At 40.3% G+C, this 26,697-nt stretch overlaps 1 protein-coding gene across 1 annotated transcript in view; it reads right to left on the bottom strand.

Moving 5' to 3' along the window:
* Nucleotides 1-6,134: 6,134 nt before the first annotated feature.
* The window catches only part of vcanb (versican b), a 55,290-nt gene continuing 34,727 nt past the window's right edge, over nucleotides 6,135-26,697 (bottom strand). Inside the window, exons 8-14 of the mRNA XM_062434196.1 lie at nucleotides 21,907-22,020; nucleotides 21,671-21,784; nucleotides 13,415-13,573; nucleotides 11,253-11,335; nucleotides 8,752-8,896; nucleotides 7,353-7,535; nucleotides 6,135-6,364 (exon numbers count right to left, since the gene is read on the bottom strand). Of these exons, the coding sequence (XP_062290180.1) occupies nucleotides 6,135-6,364; nucleotides 7,353-7,535; nucleotides 8,752-8,896; nucleotides 11,253-11,335; nucleotides 13,415-13,573; nucleotides 21,671-21,784; nucleotides 21,907-22,020 (1,028 nt within the window). The remainder of the gene's footprint in view (nucleotides 6,365-7,352; nucleotides 7,536-8,751; nucleotides 8,897-11,252; nucleotides 11,336-13,414; nucleotides 13,574-21,670; nucleotides 21,785-21,906; nucleotides 22,021-26,697) is intronic.

Genomic DNA, 26,697 nt, shown 5'->3' with positions numbered 1-26,697 from the left:
TTCATTAAGGGTCAGACAAAATGTCTTGTGATGGCAGCGTGTCCTCTCTTGGACCTTAAAACTAGACAAATTAGATAAACTTATGAGACTATGATAAATGTGATTTGAGTTGTTTTGTTGTAAGTTCATAAGGCCAAAAAAAAGTGCTTCTATTTGAAGAAAATCCTAAATATTGCTGATATTCTTGAATTTTTCCTGCTGAACACAACATGAATACTGGACCACGACTTTCTTCCTTCAGCAGATCAATGTGAAAAGAAACTCTGCACATAAATCTTTCTGCACAGACAAGCTCAAACGTCCAACTTTAGGAACAAGGAGGGTTTTTTTTTTAGAGGAGGGAGACTTTAATATGTATGTTTTAATGTCCTGCAAGATGGGCCATGGTCAGTTTTACCTGTGAAAACAGCTGATGAGAGCATGTTGGAAAAACTAAACAACCTAACGAGATGCTAAAACGCTCTGTAAAACTGAGATGATCATTTTGGGTGATAATTCTCTGCATGTTTCTCACCACAAGTAACACCCATAACGTTGTCATTTGATCTTTTTTAATAAAAAAAAATGTATTAATGCAGCTTTAAAAATGTATGTCTTCAGTAGGAAGTATGGCCTGACCGATACTGGAATTTTGGGGCTGATGCCGATAATAATATTAGGAGCAAAAAATATGATGATATTTACATATTGGGCGATAATCTAATATATACAGAATATTAACATAAACACATTTTTTTTCAAATGTGGTTACCAAACACTTGTGACAGAGAATGGAGGCAGGATGTTTTACAGTTTAAAGTCTGTGTAAAGTAAGAATAAATATGTGTTCTGAGTTTGACATACCACAGAAAAGTGTGTTGGTAACCACCCTGCCAAATTTGAAAGATTAAAAAAATCGCCAAATATATGAAATTAGGCTTCAAAGTTGTGCAAAAATCAACCTCTTTCTCTTCTCCCAATCGCTGTGGGAGTGGCCGCTGAGTTCGCTGAAACCCCGCCCCCTACCGAGTGTCACCTGTCAATCAAAGTCACCATCTCTACCAGAAACATGGAGCTACTTCTGAGAGCTTTCTGCTGCTAGCTCGGCGGCTAACTCAGCTAACTGGCTACCTGTAGACTGTAGTAGTAGTAGTGTGCATTGATTGTATTTATACCTCTACAGCAGCAGGGGTGGGTTTATGCTAAACAGCATAAGCGTTACGTAACGCGGCAGTGATTTACAGACCCGCCCATTAAATCCTGAACATAGAAATCTTGAAACACAGTTTGTGAAGACTAGCTCCACAATTCAAATCTAAATGGTTGAAATGCTTTTTACACCTTTTTTAGAAATACATTTATGACCTATTTAATGTGTTTAGAAGAAAATGTCTGAATTCACTTTACACGTATAAGTATAATATATTAAACTTGAACTACGGAAGAGTTTTAAATATACATAAAATGCAGCCTGTATAGCTTCAAGAAAATATCAGCAGGTCAGACGGCATAATGAATGATACCATATATATCTAAGGCGGGGTATCCGTACTTAATACCTTTAAGGCATCGACTGATATAAATTAATACCAAGAAGTATCGAAACGTGTCTGTGACCCACATTCTGATTTTGAACATTTTCTATTTAATAAATATTAATAATTTGATGACTTTTAAAATGCACGTGTGTAAAAATCCAGTCATTTAGATGTGGAGGAGTGGAGGCATTTTATACAATTTAATGCTTCTATTCACATGATGGGTAATGAAGTAAAGGTTTTTAACCTTCGTGTCATCCTCCCAGGTCAAATTGACCCCATCTGTTTTGACTGTTCCTTCTTTCCTCCCTTCCTTCCGTCTGTCCTTCTTCCCTCCGTCCTTCTCTCTTTCTTTCCTTCCTCTCTTTCCTCCCTTCCTTCTGTCCTTCCTTCCTCCCCCCTCCTTCTTTCCTCCCTCCCTCCTTCTCTCTTTCTTTCCTCCCCCCTAGCTTCCTTCCTTCCTTCCTCTTTTCCTTTCTCCCTCCCTCCCTCCTTCTCTTTCTTTCCTCCGTCCTTTCTTCCTTCCTCTCTCCTTTCCTTCCATCCTTCCCTCCTTATTCCTCCCTTTCTTCCTTCCTTCCTCCCTCTTTTCCTTCCTTCTTCCTCCCTTCCTTCCTCCCTCCTTTCCTTCCTTCTTTCTTCCTCCCTCATTTCCTTCCTTCCTTCTTCCTCGCTCCCTTCTTTTCCTTCCTTCTTCCTTTCTTCCATCCTTCCTTCCTCCCTCTTTTCCTTCCTTCTTCCTCCCTTCCTTCCTTGACTCGAGGACAACAAGAGGGTTAAACGATAACCAGCCCTAGATCGGACCAATATCGGACAATAACATTGGTTGACTGATATATCGGTCGGGCTTTGGTAGAAACCAATGAGCTTTAAGTTTGAGAGCCACAGAGAGAATACTGAGAGACAGATTGAGACACATTGTTGGTTTTGCTCTTATCTAATAAAAACACAGAATATAACAGCAGCTTTTTCTTTTAAATAAAGATACAAAATTAAACTGCACAAACGGGACATGTTGTGTTTTAATAGTTCCTATTATTGCACACACAGCTGACAATGACACCAGGATGACGGACGCTCACAGTAACAGAAAAACAATGATGATTACATAAAAGCTCTTGTGCCACAGATACAGTAAAACCCCCATAAAAACCTCACATGGAGTAGAAAAGCCATAAAATGCATATACACTGACAACAATATATATATAAAAAAAGGAGAATGTATGAAGAATGTATGACGAAAATGCATAAAAAATCTTATCTTTGCTATGTTTCCTTTTACGCACTCACATTTCACATTCCCTTATTTTTGCTGGATTTTTAAAAAACAACAGATTCCAGATCTGTAGTAAAACATCTACTGTTCTTCTGTCTGAGAACGCTCCCGAAATTTAAAGCGATGGTTGGGCGTAATTTCGACCTAGCGTCATATGCACCATGAGGTCTATCTAACCACCCGCTCTGTTTTTTTTTTTCATTTTGTCGCAAAATATTGGAGTTAGAGCCATCAGCCGAATGGCTTAGTACAGGCGCTAACGGAACCACCAGTGTATCTCATGAAATTACTCCACTAATAATGCCTGGATTGTTATCAAACTTCTACAGTAGTACAAATAGGGTCTTTACTCATAAATCGATGCATTGGAAAGTTTGTAAGTACACCAAGAGTTTATTAAAATAAACACTTACCTGATGGCTTTTACTCTGCTGCTACTGCTAAAGGTGTAAACATCGTCGAAATCATGTGTGGTCGCGCGAGATCCCCGCACAGCACATCTAGAGATCTGTGCAGGGATCTTGCGCGACCACAAAGAATTTCAGTGATCGCGCAAGATTTCAACGATACTCTGGTGGGTCCGTTAGCGCCTGTACTAAGCCATTCGGCTGATAGCTCTAACTCCACCAGTTTGTGACAAAATGAAAAAAAAAAGCGGAGCGGGTGGTTAGATAGACCTCATGGTGCATATGTAGCTAGGTCAAAATTATGCCGAACCATCGCTTTAACTCAGTGTTGCAGAAAATGTTTAAAGTAATCAGGAGTATTTTGGTGTTGAAAACAGTCATAATAAAAAAAAAAACAACAGATGTTTTCTCTGCAAGAAACAACACGACGGAATCTGTAAACAGCGAGGAAGTCATCATTAACAGAATCACTTCAGTTCCAATGACCTTTATTTAATATCACAGTCCATTCATAGTTTAAGTATACAATAAGTTAAATTCATTCCATATGGCTTCATATAGTATCTATATTATATATATATATATATTTATATATATATATATACTATGATTAATAGCTGCAGCACACTCTCCACACATTCATAATAATCCATATTTTAATCTGTGTGCTGCTCTGTAATCTCACCTCTCCCTTTAAAAAAACAACCTTTTCTCTGTTTAAAACATTTTGTACAAAAATCTACATGGGAAATCAAACCAGTACAAAAAAAAAGGGTCATTATAACAAACAGCACAAACTGAAAATGTTCCATGATAATAATTTAAAGGGATGAATTCATGCTCTTTGAAGTGTAATATTGCTTATTATCTAAACACTGTTGGGTCTGCATCTAATCCAGGCTAATGAAATGTTATCAGGCTAAAATTTTTCTTCTGAGTTCTGGTCCTCTGAAATGAGGCCAACGCGGAAGTAACTTAAAACTGCATTTTATAAAAAGGCCACCAGGGGGCGACCGTTGTGGTGTCAAAAGGACTGCCGTCTCTATACAAGTCAATGGAGAATTCACCAACTTCTCACTTGATTTCTAACCTCAGTAAACGTTTTCAAAATGTGTTTATGGTCTCAATCGCTAGTTTTAAGCCTTCTTCAAAGCAGTATGATGTTTATTTGTGAAATTTTGGCCTCACTGATTTTATATTTGACGATAAAGCAGGTTATGCATTAGGGCGTGGCTACGTCGTGATTGACAGGTTGATTGGATCACAGGTTCAGGAGGGCGCCTCATGCTCCTCTTGATGCCCAATGTTCAAGATGGCGCTGCTCAGATCCGATACTATTGGCCTCCGAGCAGCAGTCCACAAACCAATGGGTTACGTCACGGATGTTACGTCCATTTCTTATATACAGTCTATGGTTTTTACTCTCTACCAACTCCTGAGGGAAATATCTGACACTTTATCTGCTTTGTTTACAGCTTTTTTTTTCAGCGCTGAGAGTAAAACCAAAACAGTAAAGTTGCAGCCAGGCAGCTAAACAATGACCTGAAACTCAACTACAAAGCTCAGTAAAGCCGAGAGGAGCTGCAGAGTCTCTGATATCAGTCAACTGTTGCCAGATAAGAAATGTTAGAGTATTGTACCAGAGGCTTACAGTTATCGTATTTTGAGGAAAATTATCGTATAAAAATAATAACCAAGAAATTGTGAGGTTAAACAATAACCAAAAACTTCGGCTACATCCGTCAGCTTAACGCAGCTCGTTCATTCATCTGAATGGAAGGAACGCTGCTATCAAATTTCCGTAAACATAACTTTTTATTCTCTTGATTTTATTTCCAATTTAACACTTTTAATTGTATTTATTTTGTCATGTGTTGCTTTTATATTCTTTCTTGATGCATTTTTATGTTTCATGTAAAGCACTTTGAATTGCCTTGTTGTTAAAATGTACTATATGAATAAATGAGCCTTTTCTATCGTGTGTAAAAATATCAGAATAATCAACAACTTCTTCTGAAATCTTACTTTTAACGCTAAATTATAGTTAAATGAGTTAATACCATTTTGTTTTTGTGTGACTCTGCAAAAGAAGCAACATTTAAAAAAACAGTTCATTTATACCATCTATAGTGTTTTTAACCCGACTCATTAACAGTTAATTTAATTTCAGCCTGATATCATATTAGCCTGGATTAAATACAGAAATTAAAGAACAGGGGTCTGGATGGATATATAAAACATTTTTTTTTTTAAGTGATATTTTATTGTGTTTTGTTTGTGAGACTTTACTGCTCAGTATGTTTGTTCCTTATTTTCCTTTTTTTAATTAAATAAGATTTCACAGAAGGCACGGCTCATGAAGCTGGAGGAAGGGAACACAGACTGATTAAAGTCTCGCGGGAACACTGGTGTGCTGCTTTAACCCTCCTGTTGTCCTCGAGTCAAGGAAGGAAGGGAGGAAGAAGGAAGGAAAGGAGGGAGGAAGGAAGGGAGGAAGGAAAGAAAGAGAGAATGAGTGAGGAAGGAAATAAGGAAGGAAATAAGGAAGGGAGGAAGGAGGAAAGGAAGAGGGAGGAAGGACAGATGGAAGGAAGGAAAGAAGTAACAGTCGAAACAGACGGGGTCAATTTGACCCGGGAGGACGACACGAAGGATAAATATTTAAATATGAAGTTTAACACACAGTGACGTCTTCCTGTTGTTAATTTAAATCCTCATGAGGGATTTTCTGGTCTGATTCTTTTAGTATTTATTCGTGGAGCTAAAGTAGTGATGAATCCTCTCCTTCGAGCCATTGATAGACAGTTTAAACATCACTCATCACTCTGTCTATCGGTGCCTCTGGTCTGACGAGGACAGCCGGCTGATTGGCTGCTGACATGAAGCTGATTTATACTTAAAACATTTTATAAAAAAACCCCAATAAACTGACTCAGTGTCTCATCTGATCTTGGTTGTGTGTTCGGACGCCATGTTGCCTCTTTTCTCTCAGCAGCTGTTTGAGAGCGTCGTAACCCTGCTGCTGCTCCTGTTGCTGCTGGTTGTGTTTCTGATTGGTCCAGCTGTGGCGGTGTTGGTTGTAGTGCCGGTGCTGCAGCTGCTGGCCATTCTGGTACTGGCTGCTGCGGCGCCGTGAAGAGAACGACTTGTGGAAAGTTGCTGCTGAGGAGACGAATTAAAGAGAAAGAGAGTGTTATCGATCAATCAGTCAATCAGATTTTATTAATATAGCAGCTTTCATTCAGGTTAATGTAGTTTAAAGTGCTTCACAGTTGATTGACAAACTGATAATAAAGAAAAGGAATAAATTACAAAGAAAAAACAAAACATTGAGACCAATGCACACAAGAGAAGATTAGTCATAAAAATGTTGTTTAAAAAAAAAGTAAAATTAATAATAATAATAATAATAAGAGAAAAGTTTATTAAAAATTAGACTAAAAAAAAAAAAGGTTAAAATAGATTAAAAATCCAAAAAAATTGAGTCGAACTTAGTTTAAGTAAAATAAATAACTAAAAAGAAGAGAAAAAGTTTATTAAAAGTAAGAGTAAAAAACTAGGTTAAAATAGATTAAAAAGATAAGACATTGAGACCAATGCATGCAAGAGAAAATAAGAATGATAAAAATTTAAAAAGAAAAATTAAAAAAAGATAGATAAAGTAAACTAAATTTAAACAAAAAATCTGAGAAAATAAGAAGATAAAAATGTAAAAAAATAAATAAAGTTGAATAAATAATAAAAATTAATAAATAAAAATAAGAGAGAATAAGAGAAAAAGTTTATTAAAAGCTAGAGTAAAACAAAACAAATTGAGACCAATGCAAGCAAGAAAAAATAAGAATGATGAAAATGTAAAAAAACAAGATAAATAAATGAAGAAAAATAAAGGAGAATAAAAGTAAAAGTTTAAAAAAAAATTAAAATAGATTAAAAAGACTAAACAAAAGTTTAATAAAAGCTCGACTAAAACTAGGTTTAAAAAAGAAATTAAAAAAGACAAAAGAAACAATATAAAATCGAAAAAGAAGATAAAACTTTTAAAATAATGACAATAATTATTTAATATAAAATAAAACAGAGCAAAACAGTCTCGTGATTTCTACAGCAAACTACCAAAAAAAACTTCTACGTTAAATTCGGGACTTACGACTCATGCAGGTGACTTTTGGCGCATCCCATTGGCCGTTGGCGCGGCAACGAATGGTGGGGGCGTGTCTCTGGATGTAACCCTGTTTACAGTGATAACGAACCAGAGAGCTGATCTCATAACGAGGCAGCATTGCTCCAAAGACCCGAGCATCCTTCACCACAGGAGGCTGTCCACACGAGACTGGAGATAGATAAAATACATTAACGGATTATATTTATAGTTTGATTTGTTTGAGCACATTAACTTGATATTATAGGGCTGCAAATAATTCATTGATTTTAATGATCAATTTAAGGTTTTCTCTTTATTCAATTTTCTGTCTATGATATGCTGTTTATCATTCATAATGTAATGTTTATTTTAATATTATTTAAAAATTTTAACTACAGATAAACACATTTACATTGTGTTGTGAACTACAATGTTGATTAATGTGTACTGTCCCTGCCAAATAAATATTAAAATAAGTCAATAAAATGCCAGTAATAGCCCAAAACCAAAAGATTTCCCGTCACATTGGACATCAAAAACTTAAAATCTAAGAAGCAAAAATTTGGTATTTCTACATAAAGAATGACTAATACTATATAATAATTATTTTTTTAACCTAGTTTTTAGTCTAGCTTTTATTAAACTTTATCTATTTTATTAAGGTGAGGTCATAAAACTGGTTGTTTTGTCCAACCAACAAATCAAAATCCAAAAATATTCAATTCACTATCACACAAGAGAAAGAAAAGCAGCAAATCCTCACAAAATCACTTAATTGATTAATGGATTAACAAAATAGTTAACTAATCATTGCAGCTTTAATGAAATGATTGATCATATAGTGCATTCACAGAAGTATGCATGGATAAAAGAAAAAAGTTATGTATAGTAAAGATAAACAGTGTCTGGCAGAAGTTTAATGTTTCAGTTTGAAAGTTGATTTTTAAAGTGACTGAAAACAGAAAAAAGGGGCAGCCTGGAAAACACAGATAAGAATCTAAAAACTTAAAACATTTGAAAATGTTTGGCAGTGATGTGAAGTATGCTGTACATAATTTGTAGTTAAAATGCTAAAATCACTGACTAAAAACACTAAAATTATGAGTCCTTAAAGAGATTTCCTGCCATTTAGTATCGTACTTCCATAAAACTGCAGGATTTAACACCGATTGAAGCAGCAGAGGACCAAATATCCAGACTTAGTTTCCTAATATTTATAATCCTGTTTTTTTGTTTTTGTTTTCTTTGGTGGAATTCCTTCACAAGTCTATGCAAGTTTTTAATTTCACCAGAACAATCCCTGTCAATTATGTATTAATAACACTAGTATGAGCTCCAAAGACTCTGGATCCTACATTTACGATAATGCATCACGACACCATGCACGTCCGTCTCTCTCTCTCACCTGTTCCCTTCTTGCAGGTGAAAGTCAGGTGATAGTTGCATGGCACGTCGTTCCACTGGCCGTTCTCGTGCCAGATCATCACCACGCAGTCCTCCCCCGACTGGAAGAAGCTGTCCGGCTGGTTCGGCCTCCAGTGGTCGTATTGCTGTCAGAAATAAAAACACATTATCACTGTTTTCACTGCGAAAACACCCAATAAACCAATAAACATCTCCATAAACTCGCTGTTCATTGATTAACTCCTCATTTCATATAAAAGCTAAAAAGACTGGGCTGCGTCACTACTTCTTTACAAGCATATCCTGCTGCTATTTATATTGCTCAATCATACATGCACGCATACAAGCAATGAAATCACCACCAATACCAAAGGAGAAAACGTGTGAATGGGTGAAATTCACAAACACACCAGAGAGTGGTGCTGCTGAATCACCACAGCTCTAAATAAACTGCTTTCTGCAGCTTGTATGCAGGACAACATCCACAAATAAGCTGCTTTAGTTTATTTCAAATCGACACAGATTTCTAACACTACATGTATGGAGCGATGTGCAGCTGCAGAGAAACATGCAGCCTGCTGTATATGAGCTCCAGTCAGGGTGTGCCTCCTCTTATTCTGAATGATAACACATTACAACAGCAGAGTCACATTTCAGCCCTTTCTGCTTCTCATCTCGCCCTGTTTTTCACTGCTGCTGCTGCTCACATGCTTCCAACAGCTGAGACGCACAGTGACCGTTTCATCATCGTCATCATGACAACGGTGATGAACGACGGCATTCAGGTGCAAATGATGTAATCTTAACGTTTTCAGACAAATGAATGTCCACACTTTTCCTTTTTCTTTTTCTTTTTGCTTGTTGGTGAGTTATGTGGCACAAAGGAAGTGATGTGATTCATGTTTCTGGTTTGTTTCAACTTAACCCTCCTGTTGTCCTCGAGTCAAGGTAGGGAGTAAGAAGGAAGGAAAGGAGGGAGGAAGGAAAGAGGGAAGGAAGGAGGGAGGAAGGAAGGTAGGGGGGAGGAAAGAAAGAGAAGGAGGGATGGAGGAAAGAAGGGAGGAAGGAAAGGAAGGAAGGAAAGAAAGAGAGAAGGAAAGAAGGAGGGAGGAAGGACACAAGGATGGAATAAAGGGGGATGGAGGAAGGAAAGAATGAAGGGAGGAAAGAGAGAGGAAGGAAAAAAAGAGAGAAGGAGGGAGGGAGGACAGATGGAAGGAAGGAAGGAAGGAACATAAAACAGACGGGGTAAATTTGACCCAGGAGGACGACACGAAGGTTAAAAAGCTGGAAACTACCATTTTTGCAAGATAACGTGATTTTAATCCATATATATATATATATATATATTTGTTAACATCCAAAATAGCCTCCCAATGCCTCTCTGTGAGGTTGTAGAACCATGTGGAGTTTTTATATAGAGACTTTTTGGAAAATGTTGTGACTGGTTGATTAATTGAGTCAATGTTTCAGCTCTACCTGCAATGTTTGTATGAAATTTTAATGGATCTTAAAGCTGCAGTCGGTAACTTTGAGGAGTGAGAGGACTTAGCGTCAAATTTGAAGAAGTACAACTTTCAGATCCCTCCCCCTCCCACTCTGCACTCCTGCTCTGCCTCCAAAGTCCCTCCCCCAGAGGAGGCTGACGTGCGGGCGACGGCACGCGACCGTGTATGCTGTTGTTTTCATCGTTCGTCCAAATTTGCCAATTTGCAGTAGGAGCAGTAGGTGGGGCTAAAGGAAACTGTTTTTTTTTTTTTTTTTTTTTACAGATTACTAGTTTCATGTAATGCTGTCTTTACATAGTGACAGTCTTGGCAAATATGACAAAAAGTTACTTTTATAAGACTTACCAACTGCAGCTTTAAGTGCTTTAGGACCATGAATGTCTGTAGAGTCACAGAATTAGACTATCATGGTACATCAACCATAGACTGTATATAAGAAATGGACTTAACATCCGTGACGTCACCAATTGGTTTGTGGACTGCTGCTCGGAGGCCAATAGTATCGGATCTGAGCAGCGCCATCTTGAAAATTTCAGGTGCATGCCGGGAAAAATAAAAACACGGATTCTACTTATATGGGCATTAGGAGGGGAATGAGGCGCCCTCCTGAACCTGTGAACCAATCAACCTGTCAATTACGACGTAGCCACGCCCTAATGCATACCCTGCTTTATCGTCAAATATAAAATCAGGGAGGCCAAAATTTCACAAATGAACATCATACTGCATTGAAGAAGGCTTTAAACTAGCGATTGAGACCATAAACACATTTTGAAAATGTTTACTGAGGTTAGAAATCAAGTGAGAAGTTGGTGAATTCTTCATTGACTTGTATAGAGACGGACGTCCTTTTGACACCAAAACGGTCGCCCCCTGGTGGCCTTTTGTTAGAATGCAGTTTTAAGTTACTTCCGCATTGGCCTCATTTCAGAGGACCGGAACTCCCCGCCTGATCATCAATAGACTGATTTATTAACTTGTGTGTTTGTCTTACCAACGCCTTGCCGTCGGTCCATCTGAAGTCTCTCTCAAACATCTTGTCGTTGAGGCCGATCCACTGATAATCACTGCCCAGACCTGCAGGCACAAGCCACAGTGTACAGCTGAGATTTATAAATGCCACAGGAAAACCGACTCATTTCCACTTACAGTAAAAGAGGCTGTAGATAAAAGGAGATTTAGTGTGTTGATAGACTGATTTGCATATTTGTGGTGTGTGTGTGTGTGGTAACGGATGAGTTTATGGTGAATAATCCTGAGTGTGAACAAACAAAAGAGCAGGAAGATGAAGAGGAGGAAATGCTCAAGTTAGAGTCCATTTCATCAGTCAGCAGCTTTTCCAATAAACCAACTACAAACACAGTGCTCAAGCTTTGATTTTCTTTGGAAACTGTGTCTTTGTTTAAACTATATTTTATCATGCTAACACTCATTATTAGATCAGAGCACAGATGTGACTGGCTTCTCTCCAAACTCTCTGTTATTCAAAGAGCGAGGCAGGACGAGCAGCTTTAGAAACAAATTGATATTTAATGGTTGGGTTTACTTTATCAGTTCATATTTTTGGAGAATGTCATTTTTCTAAAAGTCTACCTTATCTTTTATTTGGTAGTTTTGACCTGATGACTTTACATTGGAATCCATTGGTACAAGCAGTGTTTGCACCACTACAGTGAGTCAAAGTTCAACAATGAAGAAGACAATTGCCAGTTTTCAGTTGTAATTTTAATGTTTTAAGACTCTGTTAAACCGATATTAGTACGTACAGTTAGTTAACCTTCATGTCGTCCTCCCGGGTCAAATTGACCCTGTCTGTTCCTTCTTTCCTCCCTTTCCTCCCTCCCGCCTTCTTTCCTTCCCTCCTTCCTTTCCTTCCCTCCTTCCTTTCCTTCCTCCCTTCCTCCCTCCCTCCCTCCCTCTTTCTTTCCTTCCCTCATTCCTTCCTTCCTTTCCTTCCTCCCTCCCACCTTCTTTCCTTCCCTCCTTCCTCCCTCCCTCCTCTCTTTCTTTCCTCCCCCCTACCTTCCTCCCTTCCTTCTTTCCTCTTTCCTTCTTTCCTTCCTTCCTCCCTTCCTCTTTTCCTTTCTCCCTTCCTCCCTCCTTCCTTCTTTCCTCCCTCCCTCCCTCCTACCTTCCTTCTTTCCTCCGTCCTTCCTTTCCTTCCTCCCTTCCTTCTTTACTTTCCTCTTTTCCTCCCTCCTTTCCTTCCTTCCTTCCTCCCTTCCTTCCTTGACTCGAGGACAACAGGAGGGTTAACAAGCAAATATGATCAGGAATGATGATAAAAGCCATCAAATAATACAGAGGTTGTAAACAAAAAAGAAGGAATTTTCCATTAAGATGCTGTAAGATATCTGATCTGATCCATGAAAGATATGATTTGGACATTTTTCATTACTTCTTGATTTACTGGATGAGTTTACCAGGACATTAATGAGCAGACTGGGTCATAAAACAAGCTTAGCTTTTTCTTGATTCACTCTGACTTTGGTCTAAAAGACATTTGGGTCCATTAACCCTCCTGTTGTCCTCGAGTTAAGGAAGGAAGGGAGGGAGGAAGGAAGGATGGAAGGGAGGAAGAAGGAAGGAAAGGAGGGAAGGAGGAAAGGAGGGAAGAGGGAGGAAGGAAGGGAGGAATGGAAAGAAAGAAGGGAGGAAGGAAAGGAAGGAAGGACGGAGGAAAGAAGAAAGGAAGGCAGGTAGGTGGGAGAAAAGAAAAAAGGAAGGAAGGAAGGGAGGTAGGGGGAGTAAAGAAAGAGAGAAGGAGGGAGGGAGGAAGGAAGGAAGGGAGGGAGGAATGGAGGAAGGAAAGAAGGAAGGAAGGAAGGAAGGAAGAGAGAAGGAGGGAGGGAGGGAGGAAAGAAGGAAGGAAGGAAGGGAGGAAGGAAGGAAGGAAGGAAGGATGAAAGGGGGATGGAGGAAGAAAAGAAGGAAGGGAGGAAAGAAAGAGAGAAGGAGGGAGGGAGGAACGACAGACGGAAGGAAGGAAGGAAAGAAGGAAGGGAGGAAAGACAGATGGAAGGAAGGAAAGAAGGAACAGTCAAAACAGACGGGGTCGATTTGTCACCACTGAGAGTAATATACAGCAACAATTCAGCCGTCACCATTAGTGCTCGAGCTGTGGTTCAAAAAGCCAGAACCAGAAGGTGGACTTACGGTTAATGAACAGCTGCTCCTCCTCAGACAGGATGCTGGCCAGGTGAGCGCCGTGCAGCCGACACTCCCTCTCTGCAGCGTCCCACGTCCGACGGTGTGTGAAGTATTTGTAGCAGTGAGACTGAAACTTCTGCCATCCGAAGCCACAAACCTCAGTGTCTGCAGTGAATGAAGGGAGAGGAAGTGTTAAAGAAACATCATTAAGGTTTTAAGTACAGTCCAGGGTTGGATGTTTTCTCAAAAGTCCTGAATCTATTAAAAAAAAAAAGTTTTATTGACTGTTTTTGATTTGATTTGATTGGCTTGTTTCATCGATGCATTTGATTGGTGTCAGGTACAAGACCGTGTTTTTTCAAGCTTGTAATATCCATTGATCGTTTTAATCCTTAGCAAAAAGTAGTTTATTCAAGTGTACTACGAGTATACTTATTTTATACTAAAACTGAGGCAGTATACTACTTTATTTTTTATATACTATATTTTATATACTTAAGAATAGTATAGTGAAGTATACTTGGCTTATACTGAAAAGTATAAAGAAAAATCTAAGACTAAGTACATTAATACTAAGACTTACACTTATACTTTAATACTAAAGTTTATACTTGTACTTTAGTATACGTTTTACTTCTTTCTGCCACAAAGTACTAATACTTAATATATCTTGATCCAAGTACAGAATAAGGGCAAGTCATTGACTCGTGCTTACATTTAATTTAGCAGAATAAAAATGTTTTTCACTACACACATTTGCTTTGAGGTATTACCCCTGTTATAAACTTATATGTTCAAGATCATATAGTATATAACTAGTACAATGGCAGTGTATAGAAGAGTGTACTTGTGGTATACTTTAAGTATACTTCAATAAACTACAATGTGGACTAGAAGTATATACCTAGTACACTAGTAGTATATAGATGAGTGTACTTGTTGTATACTTAAAGTATACTTTATAAACTTAAAAATGTTCCAATTTAGTCCGAAGAGGTATTAAATTAGTATACTTTCTAGTAGACTACAAGTACATGGTCCGTAGTATACTTGATATACTTATACTTACACTCAAGCATACTTAATAAAATGAACATCAAGTATACTACTTTTTGCTAAGGGCTGTCCTTGGTTGAAGTCACTGACTGAGCGTTAGGTGTCTGTGAGATCATCTTATGACTGTACGTGTTTGGAAGAAGGTTGTGGAAGTATTCATTTAGGGACTTGACTATTTTTAGCTTTGCGCCTGGTGTCAAATTTTCCTGTGTTTGCAATATTTAGAAAAAAGGGTTGGCTGAACAACTGTAATGTTTTTTTGTGTTTTTGTATGTGAACATCTGTATAATTACTACGGATTGCGTAATGGATTGTACAATGTCTACAACTGCTTCAACAAATAACACAATGTACAATGCTCTCTCTTGTGTCTTTGTGTGTTCTTAAGTGAGCCATGCAGACATTTCCACAACACGCCCTAGCAACTGTTTAAAACATCCTAGCAACCCCTTACTAAAGCCGGACCACGGCGACCACAGAGCGACCACTCAACGTCGACCCACGATGAACCACCTGGTATCGCCTGAATAACCGCCTAGCGACATTTCAATAACAAACAGTGACACATTTGCTACTATTTTGCAAATATTAGTGACCAATGTATCGTAATGTAACGTTCATAGGATAGTTTGCCAGACTCCTGGAAGATTTTTATGCTGTTTGGCCTTAGCAACTGTTCAGAACACCCTAGCAACCACGTAGGAAACACATAGCAACTTACCATTGACCCACTTAAGACCCTGTAAACCACCAATTAACATCTATACAACCACCTAGCCAAGTTTCAGTAACAAACAGCAACTTATTAGCTACAACTTTGACATGTTAGCAACCACCTAGCAGCAAATATCTATGAATTTCTTGGACATACACAGAGTTTTAAGCTAATTTAATGAGAAATTTCTGGTCTGTTTTATAGAGGTTGCTGGTTTATAGTGGACTGTAGACTTTCAGGATGTTTTATGCACTGCAATGGCATATATAGAGTATTTGAGTAATAACTTTTCCTGCAGTTCATAGTATAATCTGTCTTTTCAACACAATAGTCCAGTCTGGAACAAGTTTTTTTTACACTTTATGCTACTTTTAACTGGATTATATACAAAATGTTGCTAATAGCCAGTTGATTTGAACCCCTGCTGTTGCAATAATGAAGCTATTGCAGCTCCACAACAACTTTGATTTGTTTAATTCTCATCGCTTTGTTGTTCAGGCCAGAGAGAGACAGAGCGAGGCAGAGAAGGAAAGACGCAGTTTAGGTCCAGCTGGGGAATAAAGGCCCCTCACTGAATGAGCTCAATAACAACACACAGTTGGACTTAATTAACCCTCACAACTCCCGAGTTGTCTCGTAGGTCAAAAGCACACAAGTGGAGACGTGTCCATGCATGCACACAAACAGAGCTAATGTACAACACACATTTAGTTTGATATATAATGACTTTAAGCCATATAATCAGTTCCCTGCTTTGTACGGCTCAGTAAACAATGGATATTCTGTATCAGTGGCTTCAGAATAATGTGCACGCCAATAAGGCAATAATGGAAAGTTGCTGTCGAGGCTTCGGGGCCTCATCTGAATAACTCTACTGTGCAGCCACCTGGAGGGTCAGGTGAGGACTCTAATAAATGCTCAGCTCTAATCCATAACCCTCCCTTCGGGTAGTTTGAAAATAGAAATACTATTCTGATACACGTCGAATCAGCGGAGTACAGAAGGCCAGTCTAAACACAGCTTCATCCAAAAGATGAAGGAGACATTGACTAAGTCCGGGGCAGTATTTACAAGTATTTACCACTGAGTGAATGCCACACAGCTGCAAAAGCTTTCTGGCAAAATAATAGAGCAATTATGTGAGTATGTCCCTCTTTCCACTGGCAAAAAAGCAGCGAGAGGACATCTGCGTCTGTTGTTCTCTAGTTACTTACTACTGCATGTATATGAATGGAGAAACTACACTGTGCTCTAGTCAATAATGCACAGCTAAGTTACATGATGTTGTCCACACACTGCATACATGCTTTTTCTCATGGAAACACCCTGCACAGTCGGATTTAGGGTCTGGGGATTTCCAGTGTTTATTCACCCCACCTACTATGACAGACAGATAATGACAAGAAGGCTTAAAAAAAAGGGGTTTCACACATTTTCCATTTTTTATGTTATGTCTTTAATCATTTTTAATTTGGGACAAGTCATCTTTAGTAGAGATTACTCAACTAATGACTTTCCCATCCACTAGATTTTTTGAACTGTTTTTTATTTTTTTGGTAATAAAACATGAAAATGGCAACTGTTAATAGCTCTATTGAGCAATAGTGGAAAGTAACTTGAGCACAGTATTTATGGTACAATTCTGATGTACTTTTAGTCATTTTTAAGTACTTAGATTAACATTAAATTATTCATAATGAGCATTTAAAAATACTATGATTTGTTATACTGTAAACAAACATTGAAACACTGAATCAGTAATTATTAGATATAGCAATGTATAATAATCATTTTGCCAGTTTTTTGCCAGTTTTTTCCTTCTAATACTAAATAATAATAACTAATAATACTGTAAATTTACTTCAGCAAAATATTCAGTGCATGGATTTGACCTGTAGTAGAGTTTTTATATTACTACTCTTACTCAGGTAAAATATCGGAGTATTTCTTTCACCACTGTTACTGAGAAGGAAATAATCCTGAACTGCACACACTTATTTTACATATTTAACCTTCGTGTCGTCCTCCCAGGTCAAATTGACCCCGTCTGTTTTGACTGTTCCTTCTTTCCTCCCTTCCTTCCTTCCTTCCTTCCGTCTGTCCTTCCTCCCTCCCTCCTTCTCTCTTTCTTTCCTTCCTCTCTCTTTCCTCCCTTCATTCTTTCCTTCCTCCATCCCCCTTTCTTCCTTCCGTCTGTCCTTCCTTCTTTCCTCCCTTCCTCTTTTCCTTTCTCCCTTCCTCCCTCCTTCCTTCTTTCCTCCATCCTTCCTTCCTTCCTTTCCTTCCTCCCTTCTTTCTTTCCCTTCCTCCCTCCTTTCCTTCCTTCTTCCTCCCTTCCTTCCTACTTTCCTTCCTTCTTCCTCCCTTCCATCCTTCCTTCCTCCCTTCCGTCCTTCTTCCTCCCTCCCTTCCTTCCTTGACTTGAGGACAACAGAAGGGTTAAGTAATCTCTAGATAGATAAAAACAGGCAGATGTGTAAATGTTATGTACATGTTTTTAAAATGTATAAATCCTGACCAAAAGTTGAGAAAAAGCTTAGTTGAAGTTCACTGAAAAAAAAAACACTTATTCTTTTTTTAGTACTGTCTATTAAAACAGCCTGTAAAAAGTATGAACTGACATCTATTAATAATAACTCCCCCCTAATATATAAGGCAGATTTTTTTCTAATTTTTAAACTTAGTATTAGTTTAATTTTGCCTGAAGACGATTAGTAGACATTTCAAAACTGTGAGAAATGAAAGCTGGTGCATTTTAATGGAAAATATTAATCCTTTGAGTCCGGTTGTTCGCCTGAACTTTCATTAGTTGCTGAGTAATAGCAGAAATATTGGACAAGAAGCTGGAACTAATCAACTGAGAGCCAACGCCCAGCGCTGGAGGACAGCTGAAGAGAAAAGACTGTCATGACTGAGGACATATTTTACTGCTGCAGTGCGTTCAGAAAGCATGCAGACCCTCTTCACTTGTTTCATGCTGTTAAAAACCTTTAAACTTTAACCCAATTACCCATAATGACAAAGCCAAAAACAGGATTTTGCAAATGTATTAACCTTCGTGTCGTCCTTCCGGGTCAAATTGACCCCGTCTGTTTTGACTGTTCCTCCTTTCCTTCCTTCCTTCCTCCCTTCCTCCCTTCCTCCCTCCTTTCCTTCCTCCCTTCTTTCCTCCCTCCCTCCCTCCCTCCCTCCTTCCTTCCTCCTTTCCTTCCTTCTTCCTTCCTCACTTCCTTCCTCCCCCCTCCCTCCTTTCCTTCCTTCCCTCCTACCTTCCTTCCTCCCTCCTTTCCTTCCTCCCTTCATTCCTCCCTTCCTTCCTTCCTTCTTTCCTTCCTTTCCTTTCCTCCCTTCCTTCCTCCCTCCTTTCCTTCCTTCTTCCTCCCTTCCATCCTTCCTTCCTCCCTCCCTTCGTGCCATCCTTCCTCCCTTCCTTCCTTGACTCGAGGACAACAAGAGGGTTAAAAAGGAAAACCTGAAATATCACATTGACATCAGTATTCAGACTTTTTACTCGGTTTGGCAGTGATTACAGCCTTGAGTCTTCTTAGGTGTGACGCAACAAGCTTTGCACACCTGATGGGTGCTCTGGGATTTCCAGCCATTCTTCTCTGCAGAAACTCTCCGGCTGTCAGGTTGAATGGGGACCGTTGGTGGACAGGTCCCTCCAGAGATGTTTGATTCCTGTGTTGTCTTGGCTGTGTGCTCAGGTCATGGTCCCTGTTGGAAGTTTTACTTTCAGCCCAGTCTGAGCGCTCTGAACCAGGTTTTCATTAAGAATATCTCTGTACTTTCTTTGTTCAGCTTTCCCTCAACCCTGACCAGTCACCCTGTCGCTGTCCCTGAAAAACACTGCCACAGCATGACATTACCACTACCATGCATCACCGTTGGGATGGTATTGGGCAGGTTTATTCCAGATGTGACGCTTAGAATTGAGGCCAAACAGTAAAATCATGGTTTCATCAGATCTGAGAATCTTGTTTCTTATAGTCTGAGAGTCATTTAGGTGCTTTTCTTGCAAACTCCAAGCCGGCTTTCCTGTGTCTTTCACTGAGGACTTCAATCTGACCACGCTGACATAAAGCCCAGATCGGTGGAGTGTGGCAGTGATGGTTGTTTGTCCTTCTGTAAGTTTCTCTCATCTCCACACAGGATCTCTGGAGCTCAGACAGACTGACCATCAAGTTCTTATTCCTATTCTCTGCACCTGAAATTTTCAAGATGGCGCTTCTCAGATCCGATACTATTGGCCTCAGAGCAGCAGTCCACAAACCAATGGGGGACGTCACGGATGTTACGTCCATTTCTTATGTACAGTATATGTCTCTTACCAAGACCCTTCTCCCCTGATTGCTCAGCTCTAGGAAGAGTCCTTGTTGTTCCAAATGTTTCACATTTTATAGTTCTGGAGGCCACTGTGCTCTTGGGAACTTTCAGTGCAGCAGAAATGTTTAATAGCCTTCCTCAGATCTGTGCCACGACACAATCCTGCTTCTGAGCTCTGCAGGCAGTTCCTTTCACCTCATGGCTTGGATTTTGCTCTGATATGCACTGTGAGCTGTGAGACCTTTCCAAATCATGTCTAAAACAATTGAATTTACCACAGATGTTCTCCAATCAAGGTGTAGAAACATCTCAGAGAAGGCCTGAATACTTATGTCAGTGTGATATTTCAGTTTTTTGTAGCTTTGGCCGTAATTTCCGTAATAAAACTTTACACAAACAGGCAAAAGCAAAACAGCAGCAGCAAGAATATGTGTGAAACAACAGTGGACAGATGAGGGTTAGGGAGTAACAGTGGGTTGGGAAACAGCTGCATGTATCAGTAAGTGTCCATGATAGATTCCTTGAAAGCCGACATGGGGATAACATTGTCCAGGTTTAGTGTTTTTTGCAGATTGCTCCAATCTTTGGCTGCAGACGATAAACCGGATACAGTGTTTGTTTTGGGAGCTTTCTAATGAATGTGATGAGCAGAACGAGTATTGAAAGCAGTAAATGCTCCCCAGAAAGTGCAACAGTAAAATTTATCCACATGTCTTCAAAAAATATGTGGTGCTAGAGGCTTGTTCACATAGAGACTACTGCAGGGCCAGTTGGTGGTGAACTACTGTAGCTGGAGAGCTAATCACTAATATGTGTGTGCTGGCAACATCCTAATGTTAGTAAATCATAATAGTTTTCCAGACTAACAAGATTGCAAAATGACAGTTAGCTAACAGGACAATGAGCTCATTGTTTATTCAAAAGATGTACTATCGATTCTTGTTTCGTAGCTGTCTGAAATCCTCTGTTGGGAAAGAGCTAAACTCTATCAGAGGAAGTTTAAAATGTTTAAAGTGCAACACTGCCAATAAGCAATGAAACTTTACTCCAGTTTTAGACTACAGCTCGCTGTTTCTTCAAAGGATAGCTCTGTTAACTGGTTTGTGATTGTACAACAACGCAAATTCAAGTGTCAAAGTCGGGAGCGTGTCTATGTTCCCACAGCTCTATGTTCCCACAGCCCTATGTTCCCACAGCTCTATGTTCCCACAGCTCTATGTTCCCAGGGCCCTATGTTCCCACATTTCTAAGAAATTATTCAAATGTAGGTCCTATGTTCCCACAGCCCTATGTTCCCACAGCTCTATGTTCCCACAGCCCTATGTTCCCACAGCTCTATGTTCCCACAGCCCTATGTTCCCATGTGTCTAAGAAATTATTCACATTTAGGCCCTATGTTCCCAAAGCTCTATGTTCCCACGTTTCTAAGAATGTATTCGAATTTAGGCCCTATGTTCCCACAGCCCTATGTTCCCACAGCTCTATGTTCCCACAGCTCTATGTTCCCACAGCCCTATGTTCCCACAGCTCTATGTTCCCACAGCTCTATGTTCCCACAGCCCTATGTTCCCACGTTTCTAAGAAACTATTCAAATGTAGACCCTTTGTTCCCCCAAGTCCCTCATGAGCAATAATTTTCATATTAAGCACTAGGGCGGGCACAACGCTGTCTTGATTGGGCCGTGTTTTAGTTGTAAAATATAACCCTAACCCTAACCCTGTGGGAACATAGGGCCTAATTTTGAAAAAAAAAAAGTTAGAAATGTGGGAACAAAGGGCCTAATTTAAAAAAAAAAAAAAAATTAGAAATGTGGGGAACATAGAGCTGACCCCGTCAAAGTCCACCAAAAGTAACCTGACATGAAAGATTGTTTAAAATAATTGATTTTGGCACAAAGTCCCACTGATTTAAGTGCTGGTGTGATCGTGTTTTTACCACAGCCACAAATCTGAAGTCAACAAATTCTGTGTTTGCATTAATTCTAACTTCCAACTTTCCAACTCAACATTTACTTCAGTTAGTAAAATGTTATTATATAAACGAAGGCCAAAACAACAAATATATGACCCAATGTATAATAAACCTCAATTATCCTTTAACTATTTGACTGCCAAAGACTGCAGTACTACCTTGATTTTCCACATTTCACTCAAATGCAGCTGACCTTGTTCACAGAGCTCTCCTGAGTAGCTCGGCAGGCAGAGACAGGTGAAGGAGTTCACTCCATCCAGACAGGTGGCTCCATTCAGACACGGGTTGGACTGGCACTCATCAACATCTGCAGACACACAACACAAGCCTCATTATTATTATTGCACATCACCCAATCTGTCAGTATGGGGTCAATATGGTGTGTTCAATAAGAAGAAATGTCTCTGTGTGTGCTGTGTGTATGCGTACCTGTTTCACAGTGAAACCCAGTGAATCCAGGTGCACACACGCAGATGTTTTCTGCTCCTTTCTTGTAGCAGGAGCCTCCGTTCAGACATATACTGGTTGTACACGGCAGGAGATCTACACAAAGGACATGATGCAAAAGCAAACCCATTAAAACCTCAGTAATTACATGCGTTAGTATATTGACTGTTCATTAAACCCCTCAATCCCTTAACCCTCCTGTTGTCCTCCCGGGCCTTACTCCTTTCCTTTCTTCCTTCCTTTCTTCCTTCCTTCCTCTTTTCCTCATCCCTCCTTACTCCTTCCTTCCTTCCTTCTTTTCTCCCTTCCTCCTTTCCTTTCCTTCCTTCCTTCCTTCTCTCCTTCATCCTTTCCTCCCTTCCTCCTTACTCCTTTCCATCCTCCCTTCCTTCTTTCCTTGCTCCTTCCTTCCTTCTCTCCTTTCTCCCTTCCTCTTTTCCTCCATCCCTGCTTACTCCTTTCCTTCCTTCCTTCCTTCCTTCCTTCCTTCCTTCCTTCCTTCCTTCCTTCCTTCCTTCCTTCCTTCCTTCCTTCCTTCCTTCCTCCTGTCCTTTCTTGACCTGAGGACAGCAGGAGGGTTAACAGGGCTTGTAGTGTACATGCAGCTGTAGTCAGAGAAATACTCTGAATGAGAAGAACTTGGAGGGTGGTGACTGTTTTTTGGCTTTCCGAAACCATAAACATAAGAGCAAATGGATTAAACAGTTTATTTATCTGCTTTAGTGTAAGCTGAAAATGTGAGAATGCTCACTAAACAGCTTTCTATCTAAGTACAAATGAATGTTACCTCCAAGCCAACAGGAAGTATAATTAATTAGCTCTGTCCTGCTCTTATCTGGTTAACAAAAGTTTTCAATCTGACAACTGCTGCCAAACTTGTTACCTGAGATAGCGTTACATCTATCAAGCACATCTGTCTGCATCTTTTAGGGCTATGTTACAACAAATTTCAACATTTAAATACATTTTTATTCTTTCTAACTAGCTCTAAGAACAATGCAGCTCCTTTATTTCCATGTCTTCTACTTGGTGAAGATGCTAACCTTTTACCTGGGACCCATCAGCTTTAGCCTCAGTCTTATAGCATGACATCAAACTGTATATGTAGCCATAAAGTGCAGATTTAAAACCCTTTTGAGAAGAGTTAGCTGGAAACAGTACCATCTAGGTATAGCTTATAAAATCTTCCAATGACAGCTGTTTCTCAAATCTGAGGATTTAAAGCTTTTATAAGTCATATACACTCACCAAGCCCTTTATCAGGAACATCTGTGCAATCTAATGCAATCCAATTCAACAGCTCTGCCATACATTTATGCAGTTTTTTTGTTGACAGTGTCAGAAAGGTGATACATGTACATTATTTTTTATTATTGAGGTTGTAGTGGATGGTGGTGGTGTGCATTATATTGAAAAGTGTTCCTAATATTTTGTCTACCCCCTTAACATACATGTTTACATATTTTAAACTTAATATATTTGGGTTTTGGGTTGTTAACCCTCCTGTCGTCCTCCCGGGTCAAATTGACCCCATCTCTTTTGACTGTTCCATCTTTCCTTCCTTCCTTCCTTCCTTCCTCCCTCTTTCTTTAATATTTCCTTCATTCTTCCCCTCCTTCCCTCTTTATTTGCTCCCTCCTCCTTCCATACTTTAATGTATTGTAAAGCGCTTTGAGTGGTCGAAAAGACTAGAAAGGCGCTATATAAGTACAGGCCATTTACCATACTTCTTTCCTCACTTCCTTCCATCCTTCCTTCTTTCCTTCCTTCCTTCCTCCTTCCCTCCTCTCTTTCTTTCTTTCTTTTTTTCTTTCTTTCTTTCTTTCTTTCTTTCTTTCTTTCTTTCTTTCTTTCCTTCCTTCCTTCCTTCCTCCCTCCTTACTCCTTTCCTTCCTTCCTCCCTCCTTACTCCTTTCCTTCCTTCCTTCCTTCCTTCCTTCCTTCCTTCCTTCCTTCCTTCCTTCCCTCCTCTTTTCCTCCTTCCTTCCTTCCTCCCTCCTTACTCCTTTCCTTCCTTCCTTTCATCCTCCTTTCCTCCCTCCCTCCTCCTTTACTCCCTCCCTCCCTTCCTTCCTTCCTTCCTTCCTTCTTTCCTCCCTCCCTTCCTTCTTTCCTCCCTCCTTCCTTCCTTCCTTCCTTCCTTCCTCCCTCCCTTCCTCCTTACTCCTTCCTCCTGTCCTTCCTTGACCTGAGGACAACAGGAGGGTTAATCTGACAAAACAAATTATTCTGGGCACTTTTAATTCAGACTCTTTATAGACAGTAGCAGATCAACTGATAATGAAAACTATTGTTGTAACCCTAGTTTACACCACTTACCTACACATTTCTAAAGAATAAAACCATTAACAGTGGACTTCATGTACCTCTGATATTCACAGTGCTGGCCACCACAGAATAGGATGGGTCTGTGCCGGTCAGTGGTCTCTCTGTGGTGAGAGTCTTGTTGGGTGTCGGAGGCTGTGACTCCACCAGATGAGGCGCAATTACTTCATCATAGTCTGTAAAATCTTCCTCTGGGAGAGGGGTGGCAGCTGGGTCAGGGACCAGCGCCCACTGGGGGACGGACTGCATGCTGTGGTCGAATGTGTACAAGGGTGATGTGGTGGAAAATCCCTGCCGACTAACATGCTGTGTGGAGCTTGTGGTGGTCTGCTCCGTCTGGCTTCTGTTAGACTCGGTGGGCTGTGTGGTTTGGTCATCAGGGATTGTGGTCGCAGGCTTGGTGGTAAGAGCGGGATGTTTCTTATCATCTGTGGAAGCGTAGAAGGGGTGTGTGGAGGGTTTTACTGTGCTGCTGTGTTCTGAAGTTAAGTCTTTAAACTCTGTGGTGAGTGTGGTTTGGTTTCCAGAAGTCACAGCTGCCACAGCTGGTAATACAGTAACAAGACTGTCCTGTTCCTCAGAAACCTCCCCCTCCCCAGACAGCTGCTCTGCACCTGAACCTGCTTCTGTGATGGTGTCAACCGGTGAAATCATTGGGGCTTCTGAGTGTCCTTCACCCATTGAAGTTTGAGACTCCTGTGGATGAACTGTAGAATAAATTGGGGGTAGCGTGCTGGTTAACTGCGGCATTTCTGGTGGGTAAACATCTTGCCCTGAAGCCTCATCTTCACCAGAAGCAGACCCTTCAAAGTCCTCTACCTGGGTCTGTGTGGTGGTTTCTTGTAACTTTGTGTCTGGGATAAAAGTAGGAGGCTCCGTCTCCCAAATTTCTGTCTCATCAGTCATCACACCCACCTCATAGCCCTCCGCTGTAGTGGGTGAAACATCCTCAGAAGCGATTGCAGAGCCTTCCGGTTCCTCATCAGCGACAGGCTTGGAGACACCAGGGCTGACTGGGCCTGATGTTGTGGTGGATGCTGGTGATGACTCAGGAGATGTATATGGGATTGTGGTGGTGGTTCTTGTTGCTGTTTGACCATCATGAGTTTGGGCTCTAACTATGTCTGGGTAGGTATCTGCAGGAGGAGTGATTGTGTCATGGCTTTCCTCTGTCGGTGTCTCCTCTGGGTGGATTTCTATGACACTGTAATCAAAAGAAGTCTCGCTCTCCTCTATAGTCTCCTCTTCCTTTTCTACATCTTCTACCTGAACAGGAGTGGCTGTCTCAAACTGATCACCCCGGACTTCTTCTGGCAGCAGCTTTGGCTCTAATGTCACCTGGATGGATCAGAAAAGTAGGTAGATGAATAAACAGAAAAATACATAATCAACAGATTGACTCCAGTCCAAATAACCCGAAAACAATGTACTTTGGACCAGGAACAATATTTCACTGCTACCTGACTCGGACCATTGTGAGTGACACTTTGCTGCCACCTCACCTGTCATCATTTGGAAGTGATAAAGTACACCTACTATATAAACTAGCAATATTATAAAAAAGAAAGGTTGATAGATAAAACCTTCGTGTCGTCCTCCCGGGTCAAATTTACCCCGTCTGTTTTATGTTCCTTCTTTCCTCAATTCCTTCTTTCCGTCTGTCCTTCCTCCCTCCTTCTCTCTTTCTTTCATTCCTCTCTCTTTCCTCCCTTCTATCTTTCCTTCCTCCACCCCCCTTTCTTCCTTCCTTCTCCCTCCTTCCTTCCTTCCTTCTCCCTCCTTCCTTCCTTCCTTCCTCCCTTCCTTTTGTCCTTCCTTCCACCCTCCCTCCTTCTTTCCTTCCCTCCTTCCTTTCCTTCCTCCCTCCTTCTCTCTTTCTTTCCTCCCCCTACCTACCTCCCTCCCTCCTTCCTTCCATCTTTCCTCCCTCCCTCCTACCTTCCTTCTTTCCTTTCCTCCCTTCCTTTCTTCCTTACTTCCCTCCTTCCTTCCTCCCTCCTTTCCTTCCTTCTTCCTCCCTTCCTTCTCCCTTCCTTCCATCCTTCCTCCCTCCTTTCCTTCCTTCTTCCTCATTCCTTCCTTCCTTCCCTCCTTCCTTCCTCCCTCCTTTCCTCCCTTCCTTCCTTGACTCGAGGACAACAGGAGGGTTAAGGGTAAATTGGGCAGCCACCATTTTTAATACCGTTTGAAGTTGTTTTGCTGCCATTTTTTGTGTTTTATAAGCAAACTGAAAACATGTTTGCAGCTCATTTGCGCCCACACACAATCTGTGCTCGCCGAATTTCGATCACACTTTCAGAGATATTTCTGCAGATTTTCCACCAATAAAGATGCTGCTTGTAAAACTCAAAATGTAAAGACCCAGTGAAATGAAAATGACTTTCCCCACTTTTAACCTTTGTGTCGTCCTGTCTGTTTTGACTATTCCTTCTTTCCTCCCTTCCTCTT

The sequence above is a fragment of the Scomber scombrus genome, chromosome 15, assembly GCF_963691925.1.
Source record: "Scomber scombrus chromosome 15, fScoSco1.1, whole genome shotgun sequence".
Lineage (NCBI taxonomy): Eukaryota > Metazoa > Chordata > Actinopteri > Scombriformes > Scombridae > Scomber > Scomber scombrus.
This window is presented reverse-complemented; position numbering and strand designations above follow the sequence as displayed.